The sequence below is a fragment of the Eutrema salsugineum genome, unplaced genomic scaffold, assembly GCF_000478725.1.
Source record: "Eutrema salsugineum unplaced genomic scaffold, Eutsalg1_0 scaffold_6, whole genome shotgun sequence".
Lineage (NCBI taxonomy): Eukaryota > Viridiplantae > Streptophyta > Magnoliopsida > Brassicales > Brassicaceae > Eutrema > Eutrema salsugineum.
Genome location: NW_006256547.1, coordinates 2914393 through 2932190, shown reverse-complemented (window position 1 = coordinate 2932190; position 17798 = coordinate 2914393). Strand labels below are relative to the sequence as shown.

At 38.4% G+C, this 17798-nt stretch overlaps 4 protein-coding genes across 12 annotated transcripts; all 4 read left to right on the top strand.

Annotated features, from left to right (window-relative positions):
* Positions 1-228: 228 nt before the first annotated feature.
* On the top strand, positions 229-8084 carry LOC18013421 (probable manganese-transporting ATPase PDR2). Its single transcript, XM_006394564.2, has 22 exons — positions 229-400; positions 639-942; positions 1053-1145; positions 1409-1611; positions 1853-1925; positions 2019-2191; positions 2272-2446; positions 2767-2871; positions 2958-3068; positions 3158-3244; positions 3320-3502; positions 3645-3695; positions 3776-3901; positions 4016-4095; positions 4672-4780; positions 4870-4998; positions 5360-5425; positions 5552-5623; positions 5858-6009; positions 6302-6413; positions 6505-6621; positions 6724-8084. The coding sequence occupies exons 2-22, from the start codon at positions 694-696 to the stop codon at positions 7801-7803; spliced, it is 3546 nt and encodes a 1181-aa protein (XP_006394626.1). The 5' UTR covers positions 229-400; positions 639-693; the 3' UTR covers positions 7804-8084.
* Positions 8085-8494: 410 nt separating this feature from the next.
* Positions 8495-11633, top strand: LOC18013420. The gene is made up of 10 exons (XM_024151745.1): positions 8495-8635; positions 8930-9145; positions 9232-9387; positions 9469-9843; positions 9930-10091; positions 10180-10237; positions 10332-10415; positions 10521-10858; positions 10941-11058; positions 11260-11633. The coding sequence occupies exons 2-10, from the start codon at positions 8952-8954 to the stop codon at positions 11347-11349; spliced, it is 1575 nt and encodes a 524-aa protein (XP_024007513.1). The 5' UTR covers positions 8495-8635; positions 8930-8951; the 3' UTR covers positions 11350-11633.
* Positions 11634-12036: 403 nt separating this feature from the next.
* Positions 12037-14164, top strand: LOC18011500 (dnaJ homolog subfamily C member 17). Of its 9 annotated transcripts, XM_024151809.1 has the most exons (5): positions 12049-12210; positions 12327-12422; positions 12600-12678; positions 12990-13724; positions 13816-14164. In XM_024151809.1, exons 4-5 carry the CDS (start codon positions 13044-13046, stop codon positions 14017-14019), a joined length of 885 nt encoding a protein of 294 aa, XP_024007577.1. In that variant the 5' UTR covers positions 12049-12210; positions 12327-12422; positions 12600-12678; positions 12990-13043; the 3' UTR covers positions 14020-14164. The 9 variants fall into 9 exon arrangements, with proteins under 9 accessions (XP_024007576.1, XP_024007579.1, XP_024007575.1 ...); XM_024151811.1 differs by lacking the exon at positions 12327-12422 and having other exon boundaries at positions 12048-12210; positions 12993-13724; XM_024151807.1 differs by having other exon boundaries at positions 12048-12422; positions 12993-13724.
* A 1187-nt stretch (positions 14165-15351) lies between these two features.
* On the top strand, positions 15352-17758 carry LOC18013120 (calcium-dependent protein kinase 12). The gene is made up of 6 exons (XM_006394560.2): positions 15352-15880; positions 16343-16486; positions 16575-16727; positions 16805-17088; positions 17179-17403; positions 17486-17758. The coding sequence occupies exons 1-6, from the start codon at positions 15352-15354 to the stop codon at positions 17621-17623; spliced, it is 1473 nt and encodes a 490-aa protein (XP_006394622.1). The 3' UTR covers positions 17624-17758.
* The last annotated feature ends 40 nt before the right edge of the window (positions 17759-17798 follow it).

Sequence of the window (17798 nt, the reverse complement as noted above, 5' to 3'; positions counted from 1 at the left end):
GTATCAGAAATAATGATGCCCTAAGCTTTTGCTGGTCTTTGACTTTTGAGATATGATTTAAAAAAAAAAAAAGACGAAAAAGAATTATCATTATTCCTATTATTAAAGTTATAATATAGATTAACATTAAATTTACAGGCGGTAAAAATATAGAAGTAAAAAAAAAATATTGAACGGAAAGCGGAGCGTCTACAAAAAAAAAGAAAAAAAGAAAAACGATTCATCGTCAATCGGGCATCTTTGGGGAAAAATCTCAATCGTGAGTCGTGAAGGTGAAGGTGGAGGTGGAGGGGGAGACGAAGGAGAAAGAGATTCCTTTTGATTAAGCTGTGATTCGATCTTCCTAGTGATTGGAATTAGATCTCCACTCTCCAGTTTTCTAGCTAAATCCAGTTTCAAGGTTCGTCTCTTTCCCTTCTTCTTAGATCTGCTTCAGAATCGACTTTCTCGATTGGGTTGAGTTTTTTCCTGGAAACTTTATTGTTCAATTGCTCGATTAGGATGTTTGAGTTGTTGACACCAGGGACATTTCTCGTAGCTATTTGTTTTATTGTACCGTTTCTTAATACCAATTGAGTTTTATGTTCTTTTTTTCTGCGGGATACCGATTACTAGTTTGCAACTGTAACGTTGTGCAGAAGTAGAACCCTAGGAACTTCAGACGATTGACGGTGAATTAGGTTTTGGTTTGAGATGTCGAGCTTTCGCGTGGGAGGAAAGGTAGTGGACAAGGTCGACTTATGTAGGAAGAAACACTGGGCATGGCGCTTGGATGTTTGGCCATTTGCGATTCTGTATGCTACTTGGTTGACTACAATCGTGCCCAGCATAGACTTCACTGATGCTACCATTGCCTTTGGTGGTCTCCTTGCTTCTCACATCTTAGTCGTGCTTTTCACTGCGTGGTCGGTGGATTTCAAGTGTTTTGTCCAGTTTAGCAAGGTAACCGGCTCGTAATACCGTTTTTCTTGTTTCTTCCAAATCCTGCTAGTTGTAATTGTTACTTGATTTAAAAGTTTATATTAGACCTGTGTCTGTGTATTGATTCACAGGCTAAAAGTATCAACCAGGCAGATTCATGTAAAGTTACGCCAGCCAAATTTTCTGGGTCTAAAGAAGTTGTGCCTCTTCATTTTCGTAGCCAAGTAAGTTCATTCATTTTAGTTTCCATGCTTAAGTTGTCACTAAAACAGTTTCCATGAATGGTTTGGCTTTTAAAGTTTATTTAGACTGCTTTCTGTTTTCTGTGTTCTTGTTGGTTCTCGTGATATATGTAAAGTTCAGTGCTTATCATTTTATGAATTTATGCTCTATACTAATTGAGTCCTCTTTGACCTGGAATGCTTTATTTTTTTCAGTACTCTTATTTCTCTTGTATCTAACTGTTTAAGCCTTTTGCTGAATGCAGATGACAGGTTCGGCATCTTTGGGAGACATGGAAGAAATTTTCTTTGACTTCAGAAAGCAGCGTTTTATATTCTCAAAAGAGCTAGGAGTCTTTTCCAAGCTTCCCTACCCCACAAAGGAAACATTTGGTCATTATCTAAAATGTACTGGTCATGGTACAGAAGCTAAAGTTGCAACTGCCACTGAAAAGTGGGGAAGGAATGTGTAAGTCGACTTATAAACCCTTTTTTATACATGTATATATCAAAAGTTCACTGTAATGTTGATACATAATGTTTTTGATTGGCTATTCTTTTTCGATTGTCTCTTAATTTGTGCGATCAGTTTTTCTTTTAATGTGTCTAACCAACCTCTTTTTTTTTTTTTTAACATTTCTCCTTCTGAATATATCCAAAGTGCGGATGTTCCTTTATCCGGTTTGATACTTTGTTTCTTCGTCTTGCAGATTTGATTATCCGCAACCTACATTCCAGAAGCTAATGAAAGAAAACTGCACGGAACCTTTTTTTGTATTTCAGGTGTTGTTTACTTATAATGCATGTATCTTAGAGTTCTTTATTTTTTCACGGCTATTGTTGATGTAAGTACTGTGTTTATTCCTCTTTTTGCAGGTTTTCTGTGTGGGTCTTTGGTGCTTGGATGAATTCTGGTATTACAGTGTGTTCACACTATTCATGCTTTTGATGTTTGAGTCAACAATGGCAAAAAGCCGCTTGAAGACATTAACAGAATTAAGACGAGTTAGGGTGGACAGTCAGACGGTGATGGTGTATCGATGCGGGAAGTATGTAATTATACAACTCCCAAGTTTACCTTAAAGATCGTTTCGCTATTACTGTGGTGTCTGAATAAGTCAAATTTTAGGTGGGCGAAGCTGTTAGGTACAGATCTGCTGCCAGGAGATGTTGTGTCCATTGGGAGACCTTCATCTCATACTGGAGGAGAGGATAAGACAGTACCAGCGGACATGCTTTTACTGGTGGGAAGTGCTATCGTAAATGAAGCCATTTTGACAGGCGAGTCAACTCCCCAATGGAAGGTACTTCTCTCTCCTCAACTTCATCTTTGTTTGTTGGCTTCTTTTCCAAAATCATACTCTCCGGACTTTGGATTTGAAGTGTTCAGAATGTTAACATTGCTCATTTAGTAAGTTTGGTTTATCTTTCATTCTGATTATTGTATCAGCACCTTCTCTCACAATATGTGTAATAGGTTCTAGTGTCTTTGTTTGAAACTATGAATCGTCATTATTAACTAGTGAGCAATCGTTACTTCACAGTAGATATATTGCTTAGACCCTTGTATTATAAAGTGTTGTGTGACCTATGTTTCACTGACATTGTATGATGGCTATTGTAGGTTCCAGTTGCCGGCGAAGGATCTGATAAAAAATTATCAATCAAAAGAGATAAAAACCATGTTTTATTTGGCGGGACCAAGATCTTGCAACATTCACCCGACAAGGTATTTCAGTCTTAACAATATCAACCATTTCTTATTCCGTGATTTCTTTTAACCTGTGTTACATACTAACTAATGTTTGGGGTCAGTCATTCCCTCTGAAAACCCCTGATGGTGGCTGTCTAGCTGTTGTTCTGCGAACTGGATTTGAGACAAGCCAAGGAAAACTAATGAGGACAATTTTATTTTCTACGGAGAGGGTTAGTGATCTATCCTTTATTTATTGTTGTTTCATTTTCAGCATGCTAGAAGATTTTGTTTGTTCTAATCCTTTTGGTAAAAAAAATAGGTTACTGCAAACAGCTGGGAGAGTGGTCTGTTCATATTATTTCTAGTTATATTTGCCGTGATAGCTGCGGGCTATGTTCTTGTAAAGGTACGGTGATATTTGTTACAGGTTCTTATTTAAATAATGTCTGTTTGTACTAGTTATGAGGAAACTTCTTTGCAGGGTCTCGAGGATCCTACAAGGAGCAAATATAAGCTCTTGCTTGGCTGTTCAATTATCATTACCTCAGTGATCCCGCCTGAATTGCCTATGGAATTATCCATTGCTGTCAATACGTCATTACTTGCTCTTTCACGTCGTGGGATATTTTGCACAGAGCCTTTCAGGATCCCTTTTGCCGGGAAGGTAGTATCTGTTGTACCTCATTTGGCTATTTGTTGGTCTTAAGAACTCTTTATGCTGAGCCTTTGGGTCTCTGCAAGGAATTAATATTCGTTTTTGAATGTACTGTTGTCTTATTAGTGCCTCACTTTCACTTTGCTGATAGGTTGATTTGTGCTGTTTTGATAAGACTGGTACACTCACGTCAGATGACATGGTAAGGTCAAGTAAAGTTATGGGATATGCTTGCTTGATTTTGATACTATGGTAAACATATTTTTCGTTGCTGCTACATAGGAGTTTCGAGGAGTTGGGGGCTTGTCTGATCGTGAAGAAGCAGAGACTGATATGAGCAAGGTTCCTGTACGCACATTGGAGATTTTGGCTTCTTGTCATGCGTTGGTCTTTGTAGACAACAAGCTGGTATGATATTATACTTATGGTCGTCTTTCTTGAACCGTTTGTGCATTGCTTTTGAAACGTTAAATATCACTACAAAAATGTGTCATGTTTTACTATGTTTTACAATACTTACAGGTTGGGGATCCTCTTGAGAAGGCTGCACTTAAAGGAATTGACTGGAGTTACAAGTCTGATGAAAAGGCCTTGCCGAGAAGGTAAATGTTGACATCTTTATTAATATCTCATCTTATTGTTCTGAGTCTTTGCCCATGGTGGCTATTTAACCTTATGAATACTATGCGTATAGATTTTGAGAATAAGGATGCGTACTGCATTAATCATAATAGGTTCTTCTTAGAAGTTGAAGTTGCGAGGTTCTGTTTATGGATTCCTGTTCCTATAGAGGCATATTCCGTCATTCTGACTGGACAGCGTAGATGAAACAAATGATGTCTAGCTGTGAAGCAGTTGGTTGGAGATTGGGGATTATGGGAATGAAAGTTTACATAGCTGATAATATTAACGTGGATAATGCTTTAGGCCCTGCTTCACTATCTTTCGTTTCCTCATACTGCATCTTACGTACCCATCACTTTCTTTGAAGCTGATATCAAATATACCTTAATGGTTTCTCCCTAAGTATCAGATAATCTCTAGTTATACTTAATCTTGAAAAAATATGCTTGCACGAGCCAAGCCTTGAACGTTGGTTTTATATTATATTTTTTTAAAGAGCCTTCTGCCCACATATGAAGAAGTTTTTTCACATTGTAATATGTTCTCTGCTGCAGAGGAAATGGCAACGCGGTGCAGATTATGCAGAGATACCATTTTGCTTCGCATCTGAAGAGAATGTCAGTTATCGTTTGTATTCAACAGGAATATTTCGTGTTTGCGAAGGTATGCTTAATACATTATACTCGTAGACTAAAATTTATCAGTAAATCCAGATCCAAATGTTGTATGCTTATATTTAATGTCTTTGTCAGGGTGCACCAGAGACCATTCAAGATAGGCTTGTGGATGTGCCAGCATCATATATCGAAACATATAAGAGATACACACGCCAAGGATCTCGAGTTCTAGCTCTTGCATATAAACGACTTCCTGATATGATGGTAGTTACATATGCTCTCACTCATGAACCTGTTGGCGTCTTGAAAAAAATTGATATTTTACCTAGCAAGTATTGTCAGTAATACGTGTTACAGACGTAGACAACAGAATTTCACCGCTAATTTATTGATATTTGTGTGTGAATCTCTGACGTACAACCTAAATTTATATCAGAAGTCTGGCCTCCTCAGATCTGCTGGTGGAATAGTTAGTTATCTGTGGTGATGCACTCGTCATGCCTCTTGATTTGTTCTTTTCGTAGTTAACAATATAAAACCGCCAGCATCGTTTTGTTCTAAATTATGCAAGCTTCTGCTGACATGCTCGTAAGCTGTACCTTACATGTATTATAATGCTATCCAGGCCAGTGAAGCTAGAGACATGGAAAGAGATGCTGTTGAGAATGACCTTACTTTTGCTGGGTTTGCGGTAATGGCAATATGCTCTTATGCAGCCTTACTTTCTCTTATGCAGCTTTATTTCTTCATATGTTTGGACTGTAATTGATGGTCTGGTATCATTATTGGTTCATAATGGCTTAATCATGCATCACAGGTCTTCAACTGCCCCATTAGATCAGATTCAGCCACCGTTCTCTTGGAATTGAAGAATTCATCTCATGATTTGGTAATTTATACTGCGTATCTTATAATGCACACATTCAGCTCCTTTTCAACTCAGTACAAATTACCTGCAAAGCAGCTATCTCTTTATTCAAGCAAGAAAATATAATTATATAGATTATAGATTTTGGTTCTTTTGATTCCCTTTTTCAGTCGCCATGTCTTTTTTTTGCTGCTCATTCTTTCCTACTTATTCAGATACACAAGATTTCTTATCCTGCTTCCTTCATGATTTCAGGTGATGATTACAGGTGATCAAGCTTTGACAGCTTGTCATGTTGCAAGCCAAGTGCATATTGTATCAAACCCAGTTTTAATTCTTGGTCAATCAAAGACTGGTGACGAATACAAGTGGGTGTCACCTGATGAGAAGGATATCATACCCTACAGGTGCAGTCAATTTTAATAACAGTTACTGTAGGATTAAAGTAAATTCGTATTCTCAACTTATACGACCATAGGTAGTCACATGACACCAGAACTGCATGTTGTCACAATAGTCGCTCTTTCTCTATGCTGGCTTTTTTTTTTTCTGTCATTGAGTGTGTCCGCCTTGGTGTTTTTCCTTTGAAGTATTTTGCTTTGCTGTGTTGATTGCTCAAGTAGAAAAGATCTGACACTTATTCTCAATATCGTTCTCCGGCTTCTGACTAACAAAGGTTGGCCTGTTTTTTTTTTTCAGTGACAAAGAGATCGAAACCCTTGCAGAGACGCATGATTTATGTATTGGAGGTGACAGCATTGAAATGCTACAGGCTACATCTGCTGTTTCGCGAGTCATTCCATTTGTTAAGGTAATTACATCTTTTAATCTTTCACTTGGTTCAGTATTTTTTAGTAACTATTTATGATAGGGTCTGAAGTTGTTGCCATTTTTCTTTTCAGGTTTTTGCGAGAGTTGCTCCACAGCAGAAGGAGCTAATATTAACTACCTTTAAAGCCGTAGGAAGGGGGACTCTGATGTGTGGAGACGGGACAAATGATGTCGGAGCATTGAAGCAGGTAACGCAAGATTGAGCTTTTTAACATTTCAGATTCCAAGCAAAAGTTGCATATGCTTTATTTTCTTTATTATGATTCGACTTTTGTTGTTCACATTTCAAGGCCCATGTTGGAGTGGCCTTACTGAATACTATACCTCCCTCGTCAAGTGGATCAGACTCGTCTAAAGATGATTCAAAGTCAAAGTCAAAAAAGTCGAAAGTGCCAATAGAACCAGCAAGCAAAACCGCAATTCAGAATGGGGAAGGATCATCAAAGGGAAAGATCACACCCCAAAACCGCCACTTAACTGCTGCGGAATTGCAGAGACAAAAGTTAAAGAAGATGATGGATGAACTAAACAATGATGATGGTGATGGCCGGTCAGCTCCCTTAGTCAAACTTGGGGATGCATCAATGGCATCTCCCTTCACAGCTAAACATGCGTCGGTTGCCCCAGTGACAGACATAATCCGACAAGGTCGTAGTACACTGGTGACGACTCTACAGATGTTCAAAATTCTCGGTCTGAACTGTCTTGCCACAGCTTATGTCCTAAGTGTTATGTACTTAGACGGTGTGAAGCTCGGGGATGTCCAGGCTACAATCAGCGGAGTATTAACAGCTGCGTTTTTCCTCTTCATCTCTCATGCTCGACCGCTTCAAACCCTCTCTGCAGAGCGACCCCACCCGAGTGTCTTCTCCATGTACCTCTTCCTCTCTCTGCTTGGGCAGTTTGCTGTTCACATAACCTTCTTGATCTACTCCGTGAAGGAAGCTGAGAAACACATGCCCGAGGAATGCATCGAACCAGATGCACAATTCCATCCAAATCTGGTGAATACGGTGTCGTACATGGTGAGCATGGTGCTTCAAGTTGCAACTTTTGCTGTGAATTATATGGGACATCCGTTTAACCAGAGTATCAGGGAAAATAAACCTTTCTTCTACGCGCTCATTGCTGGAGCAGGGTTCTTCACCGTCATCGCCTCTGATCTGTTCAGGGACCTGAACGATTCGCTGAAGCTGGTTCCTTTACCTGAGGGTATGAGGGATAAGCTTCTCCTCTGGGCTTTGCTTATGTTCATCATCTGCTACTCGTGGGAGCGGTTGCTCAGGTGGGCTTTTCCTGGTAAGATTCCTTCTTGGAAGCATAAGCAAAGAAGTGTCGCTGCAAATCTGGAGAAAAAGAAGAAAGTATAAGAAGAGCCAAACAGGTTAGGTTCAGTCAAATCAATCAATCAGTCTATACATTTTTAACTTGAAAGATAGATGTTCGGTTTTGGGATCTTGTTTTGTGGAAGCTAAAGACACGAGCATTTTTCATAGGTCTCTCTGGTTATTAGACATTTTGTTTCAGATTCACAGTTCACTTTTATATAATGTTCCTCTCATTTCTTAACTTTTTTGTTTGTTACTCTCTGAGAAGAACCACACATTCTCATATCCTTGAACTAAATCTAAGGGTTTTACATTACTCTCTACATTTGTTCCTTCCTTCTTTCTTTCTTTCCAATTCAGCTTAGATATCTGAAAACTTGTATCTTTGTTTGCAAACAATATAATCACATTTTAGACCTTTTAGACGGACTAATAAAGATTTGAATTGCTTATAGTAGTACTAGTTTCTGATTTTAATAGACGGAAAAAAAAAGAAGCTAAAAAGGCTTTTGATCTTTTAATACAACGCGTCATCGTGCAAAGAACAAGACAAAAGTAAATTCCATATCTGCCTTTTGAGTAAGTAGTAATACTCTGCGTGAAGGTCCATGGTAGATTCAATAGAATTGACCACGCGTTCACTATATCATTGGCTGCTATACCGTCTTGTTCTAGCGAGACTATACTCTGATTTTAAAACAACTTCAACAATTAAAAAAAAAGAAAGAAATACACCAATAACGGCAAATATTGAAAAGGGGGAAGAAGAGAAGGTTTTTAGGGATTTTGGCGGTTTTAGGGCTCTCGACACTCCACTTTGACGGCTTTTTCACTTCCTCTGCTTTGTCTTCTTCGTCTCTACCGCCATCCTAAGGTGCTGCTCTGATCCTTTTACTTCCTCTACGTTATGAATTTCATTTCAGTCGTGATTTTTTTCTATGGCGTTGATTTTAATGCTTTTGAGATAGTCTCGCTGTTTTGGCTGTAAAAATGTCGCCTCGCCTCTTCTGAGAGATGGAACTAAAAAACCCTAGCTTCGACATTATCTCTGTTGCGTTTGCTTCTTTTTTTTTTTTTTTTCTGGGTTTAGGATTTCATTTCATCTGCATCATTTAGGTGTTTGGTGATATTGCGTCAGTTAAAACATGAATCGCGTGAAATGTTACAGAAATCGCGATAGGCTATATGAGATGTCTGACAGCTCCGGAAAAGCCATGGTCAAAGTCAAGTTAGAGAAGGAAGAAGCTGGGCTTCTTGTAACATGTGGAATCCAGAAGAGAAAACGACTCCCTCGAGTTCGGCCTTTTGGAGACCAGACAGAAAATAGCTTAGTGGTTCACGAAAACAAACAGCCAAGGATAGCCACTCGACGGTTTACTGAAAGGTAACAAGGACCAAGCCTTTGTTGTCATGCAGCTCATGCTTACCCTTTTGATCTCGTATTTGTCTCAAGTGCGTTGCTTTACGCAGGATTAAGTTTGAGGAGCAAACGCTAGCTGATATGATGAAGGAGAAAGGTGTTTCGTTTGGAGATAAATCTAGAAAATTTGCAGACCAGAGAGAAAGTAGCTTAGTGGTTCACAAAAACAAGCAGTCAAGAATGATCAATCGGTGGAATTCTGAAAGGTAAAAAAGACCAAGCCTTTAGAAACATGCTTATTACCCTTTAAATTTTCATAATTGTATCAAGTGCATTGTTTTATGCAGGATTAAGTTTGGGGAGGAAACACTAGCGGAGATTTTGAAGGAGAAAGGTGCTTCTATTGAGACACCTATTTCGCGGCGCGAGTTAAGAAATACTGCTCGAAAGACAATCGGTGATACTGGGCTCTTGGACCATTTGTTGAAGCATAGTGACGGAAATGTAACACCAGGTGGTACTGATCGGTTTAGGAGGTGTCACAATACTGAAGGAACCATGCAGTATTGGCTAGAGAGCGCTGATTTGATCAAGATTAAACTTGAATCTGGAATTCGTGATCCTAATTGGATACCCCCAGCTTGGTGGAAGATTAAGAGTGAATCACATGAACCGTTTGTGGTCTCCTCAAAGTTTGAGGAAGAAATTGAGAAAATGAAGAGGTAATATGCGTTCAATATTCCTGAGTTTCGTTATATTTTCTTTTGAAGTTGAGATGCGCATGAAATCTCCATTTTGCGGTATGCAGTGATATCAAAGAACTTGTGTCTGATTTGGTCAAAATTAAACGTGAATCTGGAATTCCTGATCCTAACTGGAGTCCACCATCTCGGTTGAAGATTGAGAGTGCATCATATGAATCATCTGCGGTCTCCTCAAAGCTTAGGGAAGAAATTGATACAATGAAGAGGTAATATGCTTGCAATACTGTGAGCTTCAATATTTGCTTTGTTGAAATCGAGGTCCACTTGAAATTTCATTTTCTTTGCGGTATGCAGTGAAATAAAAAATCTGGTATCGAAGCAAAAGTTACCAAATCATGCTGATGCAACTGAGGTGAATTTGAGATTAATTTTTGTTTGTTCAAGGAATATGTTAGGGTTAGCATTATTAGAGACTCCAAACTTTTCTGTTTTGCCATTTTCTTCAGAAACTTTTGAAGGAATTTATGAGTTGGAGGGTAAAGACTGATAAGCAAATTGCGGAGATCTCAAATTCATTGTCTTCGACACAGGTCTAGACTAAAAACAAGTAAAAAGTTTTTGTTTGAAGCTTTTTGCCGAGGGATGATTTTTAACCTAATAAAGCTTTTGTCTACCATATCTCTCCTTTTTTACAGTGCATGGTAAAGGAATTAATTTTGTGGAAAGATAAAGTAGATAAGCAGCTGGTGGCAATTTCAAACATGCAGAACAATCTGCAGGCAAACGGGAGCACTTCCTTCAGCTCAGCTCCTGAAAGTTGGGAACATATATTGCAAACTGCCAACTTGGATGATTTTACTGGAAATGGTTTCGAACCATGGGATGTTGATGCTGACCTTATCGATGTCCTACCAGACGCTGTCAGGCCTGATACCTACTCGCTTCCACCAAATGCTTGCAAAAGCTCTTTCCAAGACCAAATGTGGTTTGAGGAACAGTCATTGCTCAACTCCGAAATGCAAAGGACTGAAAGGTTAGAGCGGTTACTTGGTTTATTGGTCCAGGAGTAGGCTTTGTGGTTTCTTATTGTCTAATATTTTTGCTTCCCTATTTAGCTGCATGACCAGAGCTGAATCCAGAAGCTCAAACCAGGACAAAGCTGAGGTGACCCCGGGTTCTTCAATGACTGCAGGTCCAAGATCAGATATTGACGACCCAAATATTCTTTCTCAGGTGAGGTGGTCAAGCATATTAGAAGCATTGGTTAGGTGTTTTAGTTGAACTTGATGATCAATTTTGGAAAATATTCTAGCCTTCTAGACCCTTGTCATCGTCTTTGAGTAGATGTCACTTTACCACCCTCCCATCTTCTCATAGCCTTTGCTTAATTCACTAACACACATTGCATCTTTTTGGGAAACATTATATTTTCAGGAAGCATTGAAAGAGTTAATGACTTGGAAAGCCAAAGCGGAACAGCAGCTAACAGAAATGTCAGACGCTGTGCGTGCTCTTCAGGGATAGTGTCAACCCAAGTGGCTTTACCCGTATGACGACAGAAACACAATAGGCACAGATTCATCAGTGATCGATTCACCTACATAGAATCCCTTAGAGACTTGTACAGGGTTTCTGCTAAAACTGAACAAAAAAAAAAGAGACTAAGAGATCAGTTAAGGCATCTATCTGGAAAGTTTAGGAACAGGTAGGAAGTGAAGGTAAAGACTCTTATTTAGTAGTAGTTGTTGGTTGATGTATATTCTCTCTGATGACTCTTATTCAACAACGAAGCTTTTTTTTTGGAGTAATCTTCCACTCAATCTTTTCTTTTATTTCTCCCTGTTCTTGAGGTCATATCACCTTTTTGCTATCTGATTCATATGTTTCGTCTTCGGCTCATCATTTGGCTCAGAAACATCTCAAACTATATTATTATTAATCCGAACCGGCCAGTTTGTGTTTTTAAATTACATATATCTCCTCACGACTAAAAAAAAAAATTACATATCCCCTCTCCATAGTGGGCTCTTTAGGCCCTTAAGCCCACTTCTACCTACAAAACGGCCCTATTAGATGGAAGACGGCATAAGACGACAACCCAAATTGATTCCGGCGAGAAAACAAATTTTTAATCAAAATCGAACCGACCTGCCAAACTTCATCCTCTCCGGTTATTTCTTTTGGTTTGGTTTCGCAATCAGCGAAGCTCTAAAATCAGATTTGGCTTTTCTCTAACCCCAGCCCCATCGTCTTCATCTTCACCACACTGGCCATCAAACATGTGCTTTGCTAAATTAAAATAAAAATCAAAGGAAAAGAAGAATTGATTCAATCATCTAATCAATTGATTCTTTTTCCTCCTCTTTGATACCAATTCCCTCCCTGGTAACGCGATTTCTCCATCCCTACTTTCTCTATTTCTTTCTTTCTCCGATTGTTCTTGCTCGATAATTCCACGAGAAGGAAACTTCCAGTTCTTAGGGTTCCGCTTTGGTTCGTAGGGATTTCACTTTAATCCTAGGCAGTTGTCATCTTCGGATTTGTATAGAATTTGAGGGTTTTAGTCTCTACGCTTTCAAGAGTTTAGGAATTCAAAGGTATGATTTCGAATAATGAAATTAATTATCGTGTTTGCTGTGACTTATTATTGATTTCGATATTTAACAACAGTCCAAGTTTTTATATAATATCCATTGAGAATTTAGGTTATTTTCCTGACTTCATAAATTCCCTTAAGAAACTGGACTGACGTCTTGGATGCTTGACGGGTTTAGGAATCTAAAAGGAGAGACTTTTTATTTTTATTTTGGAACAAATCGCTCTGTAATTGAAGAGTTTCACCAAAATATCAAGGTGCGTTTAACATTTCCTAGGTTTTAGGTTCACTATGTTCTGTGTTCAAAGTTTTCTCGTACTGAATTTCGTTTTAGAGATCATTCTGAGACATGCATAGTATCTGCTTTTTTCCTCCTGCATTGGCTGTTAATTTATTGTAAGCTTATTCAAGTTTATATGTCTGTTGGTTAGACCCTGAATTGCGTTATATTGTTACGGTTGTTTGTTCATGTATCTTATTTGTACATTCTATAGTGTTGTTTTGAAGGCTTGAATATTTTCCAGAGCTTGTCTATCACTTGCACTAACTCCTTTGTGGTTCTGTGCAGTAGGGTGGTCTGGCATAGAAGAAGAAGAAGAAGAAAAAAAAAAGAAAGAAGGAAATGGAGGGTTTTGTGGATCATTATATAGTTCTAGGCCTTCCATCTGGAGAGGAAGCTCTGAAGCTTAGCGAGATGGAGATTAAAAAAGCATACAAGTTGAAAGCTTTGGACTTGCATCCGGATAAACGCCCAGATGATCCCGATGCTCAAGAGAAATTTCAGAGGCTCAAGACATCTTACGAGGTTCTCAAAGACGAAAAAGCCCGAAAGCTGTTTGATGATCTTCTGAAAATCCAGCGTGAAAAACAACATAAGAAATCGCAAGTAGATTCAAAGAGGCGTAAGATGATGTCAGATCTGGAGGAAAGGGAGCGTTCTGCTTTTGCTCCGAATCATGCAGCTAGACCTTATGATGAAGAGGAGAGAATCGCAAGGAAGCTCAAGGAGGAGGTAGACAGAATACGTGCAAAACATGCGAAGAAGAGAAGTGGTTTTGAAACTCCAGAGAGTGGTGTAGATGGAAAGAGAAAAAAAGATAGAAGTGGAGCTGGAGCAGGAGCTAGTGTTCAGCTCGACAAAGAGAGAACTTTGAAGGTTTCTTGGGAAAGAATCGGTGAAGGTTATAGAGCAGAAAGGCTAAGGGAAGTGTTTTCAGAGTTTGGTGACGTTGAAGATGTTGTTACTAAGAGTACCGAGAAGAAATGCTCTGCTCTTATTGTAATGGCTACAAAAGATGGAGCTGTGAGTATTATGATTATTATATTTTGGTTTCTTTCTTTTTGATTACATGTCAAACCTAATCATGGATTGTTTGGATTTGTTTTTCTTATAGGTTGCAGCGACGAGAACATTGTGTGGTCATCTCTCTAATCCATTGCTAGTTGTACCTCTTCAGAGAGCAGCCCAAACCGATTTTCTGACCGCTAAGAAATCAGCAGAAGCAGAACCGCAGAGCAACATAGTAGGTGCTGGTTATCAAGCTTATGAAGACGCGGTCATGCAAAGACTGCGAAAGGCAGCTATGAACCAGAAATGATAATGGTGCAGAGCCGGGCCTGAGCTTCTCAGTTTTTTTTTTTTTTTTAAACACCATCTGGGTCTAAAGTTCGAGGCTATGGTGAGCCTATGTTGTGTGTTTTTTCTTTCGACACTTTTTTTTCTCCTTATTTTATATTTTTGAAGTATCTGAGTCTGCGCTTTCTATTTTTGACATTTTTTAACTAAAAATATTGTTGTATAAATGATAAAAGGGCCAAAAATCAAATTACTTTATAAAAAGATTATATAATTCACAATGTGATTCACGTCTATCAAATAAAGATGATATATATATATATATATATATTTTGACATTTGGCTTTGTATATTATTCTTTGTTTTCTCTTGGAGTTGGATGTTGTCGAGGTCCTGTATTTTTGATGTGCGTGGATTCATAACTTTTTTTTTTTTCATATGCTAGATTTTTTAATATTTACTTTATTTGTTGAGTCAATCAACATATCATATCTCGTTTGTATATACCATTTTGTAAACCAAAAAGAAAAATGTGGATCAGTGAATGTTTTCAAATCTAAGATTTTATATGCATATGAAGCACATGGTTGTAGAAATTTTGGATATTGACAAAAACTGTAGAGAAAAAAGGCACAGAAATAGACAAGAATGCGTCGGCAATAGAATGAATACGGACGGATTCACGAGTTTCATAAATCTTTCTTTTCATTCTCTTATGTTTTTTGGGTTTATAAAAAAACTTTAACCCTTGATATTTTGAAGAAAATAGACAACGTGCTATATTTTATATATTTTTAGTAGATAAAAATTCAGGTTTGGAAAAACAGTGGATAGAGTATTTAGTGAAACCATTTGAAGACGTTTTTTACTCAGTCTATAAATATCGGTACAGCTAACAGTTCTTTACTTAGTCTATACTTCAAGTATTTTTTTTTCTATACTTCAAGTATTTTTTTTTCTATACTCCAAGTAGATAATCATTAATCACATGATTTTAGGTGTTAAAAGTTCAAACAATATAAAACACGCGGTGTGGTAATATTAAAGACATTTTCATTTAAGAAGTAATAAGTTTTTGGTTCATGCAATACAACTCAAAAATTTACTTCCCATTTTGCATTTGATGTGAACCATAAAAAATTAAAAAACTCAAATGGAAAGCTAACTAATGCTAATCATCCATTCTCCAAAAGTGGTCAAAAAAAGGTTTATCTCTCCTTGCTCTTGACTTCCCTCTCTTCAATGCTTTAAGTCAGTTTCTTTCCTCATTCAACAGTTTCGTTTCTTCTTCTTCTTCATCTTCCTCTTCTTCTTCTGCTTAAACGAAACCACAGAGAAATCAGACTCTCAAACTATGGCCAGCAAATCAAGAACCAGATGGGTTCTACCTTACAAGACCAAAAACGTGGAAGACGATTACTTTCTGGGTCAAGTGCTCGGGCAAGGACAATTCGGAACCACTTTCCTCTGTACCCATAACCAGACGGGTCAAAAGCTTGCCTGCAAATCCATACCCAAAAGGAAGCTCCTTTGCCAGGAAGATTACGACGACGTTTTGAGGGAGATTCAGATAATGCATCATTTGTCGGAATATCCCAACGTTGTCCGGATAGAAGGCACGTACGAGGACGCCAAGAGCGTGCACCTTGTGATGGAGCTCTGCGAAGGCGGTGAATTGTTCGATAGAATCGTGAAGAAAGGTCATTACAGCGAGAGAGAAGCTGCTAAGCTCATCAAGACCATTGTTGGTGTCGTTGAGGCTTGTCACTCTCTTGGGGTTATGCATAGAGATCTTAAGCCTGAGAATTTCTTGTTCACATCTTCCGATGAAGATGCTTCTCTTAAATCTACCGACTTTGGCCTCTCTGTTTTCTGCAAACCAGGTCTGATTTTGATTTTTTTTTTTTCCCCTTTCATATTCCTCTCTAGTTTCAACCATGCTTGTGTGTTGTCAATATTTCAGAGATACTCTGTTTTGGTTAGTGATGTTATGAGTATCTATTACCTTAGTTGATGATTTGGTGAGTCAGGAGCAATCATATAATCTGCAGCTTCTCTACTAATGATTTTATTTAATTACTGCACTTGTCAAGTGTCTTTCTCTCTTCTGTGTTGATTTATGGAAGAAACATCAGATATGGTTTCCAGCTTGGTGTTCACTAAAATGATCAAAAGGGATGCTTTACAGAATGAAATTAACCGAGATTCTGTGTTCTTGGATATGATTAATGGCTGTTTAGCTTTAGCAAATCTATGCTGTGAGACTTTGAGTTAGTGTGTGTTTCAGTTGAATATAGAGCTCTGGTTTTGGCACACAAATCTTTGTTTGTTTTATTGTTTTTCAGGGGAAACGTTTTCAGAACTTGTTGGTAGCGCCTACTATGTGGCACCTGAGGTTCTACATAAGCATTATGGCCGTGAATGTGATGTATGGAGCGCTGGAGTTATCCTCTACATCCTCTTGTGTGGTTATCCTCCTTTCTGGGCTGGTTAGACTTTTCCCAATCCCTTTCTTTCTCTTCAAAGATAATATTATCGCGGCGTGCTTACTCTCTGAATCATGTATTCTGTAACCAGAGGGTGAAATTGGCATCTTCAGAAAGATTTTACAGGGAAAGCTGGACTTTGAGACCAATCCTTGGCCTAGCATTTCAGAGAGTGCCAAGGATCTTATAAAGAAAATGCTCGAGAGCAATCCAAAGAAAAGGCTAACTGCTCATCAAGTGTTGTGTAAGTTCTCGTATTTTTGAGCCTTGGCCATCTAAAAGTATTGCAAGTGGATTCATTCAAGCTTTCTTCTTTGCCAGGTCACCCGTGGATTGTGGATGATAAGGTTGCTCCAGATAAACCTTTGGACTGCGCAGTAGTGTCCCGCCTGAAAAAGTTCTCTGCAATGAACAAACTTAAGAAGATGGCTTTACGCGTGATTGCAGAGAGACTATCTGAGGAAGAAATCGGTGGGCTCAAAGAACTATTCAAAATGATAGACACAGATAACAGTGGGACCATCACATTTGAAGAGTTAAGAGACATTATGAGGCGCGTTGGCTCAGAGCTTATGGAATCAGAGATCCAAGAACTCTTGCGCGCAGTAACCAACAACTCTTTCATTATTAACCTATACTGTAGATTAAGCATAATCCAATATCATCCTCTCATTGTGTGTGTGTGTGTGTATCAGGCTGATCTTGATGAAAGTGGAGCAATTGACTATGGAGAGTTCTTAGCTGCAACAATCCACTTGAACAAGCTGGAGAGAGAGGAGAATCTAGTAGCTGCCTTCTCCTTCTTTGACAAAGATGCAAGTGGTTACATCACCATGGACGAGCTTCAACAGGCTTGGAAGGAATTTGGTATAAACGATTCACATCTTGATGAAATAATCAAAGACATTGATCAAGACAATGTGAGTAGCTAGTAACACAAAGATCATTACTGTTTCTTGATCAAAGGAGCTTGGAAGAATGTTTATGGTGTTGGTTTTGTAGGATGGACAAATAGACTATGGAGAATTTGTGGCAATGATGAGGAAAGGAAACGGCAATGGAGGGATTAGCCGGAGATCAATGAGGAACACTCTTAACTTTGCAACTCCTCTTCCTGATGAGTCAACAATGAATGACTAAACTTTTCATTTTAGTGACTTTTGTAGCAAACATTCACATGATAGAACTTGCTGTTTCTATTTAATTTAACTATGTTTTTTTTGAAAAGTTTTTTCTGTCTAGTAATTGAAATTAAGACAAGAGTTGAGTGGCAAACTTATGATATGGATCGATCTAAATAAATCCCTCCATTGCC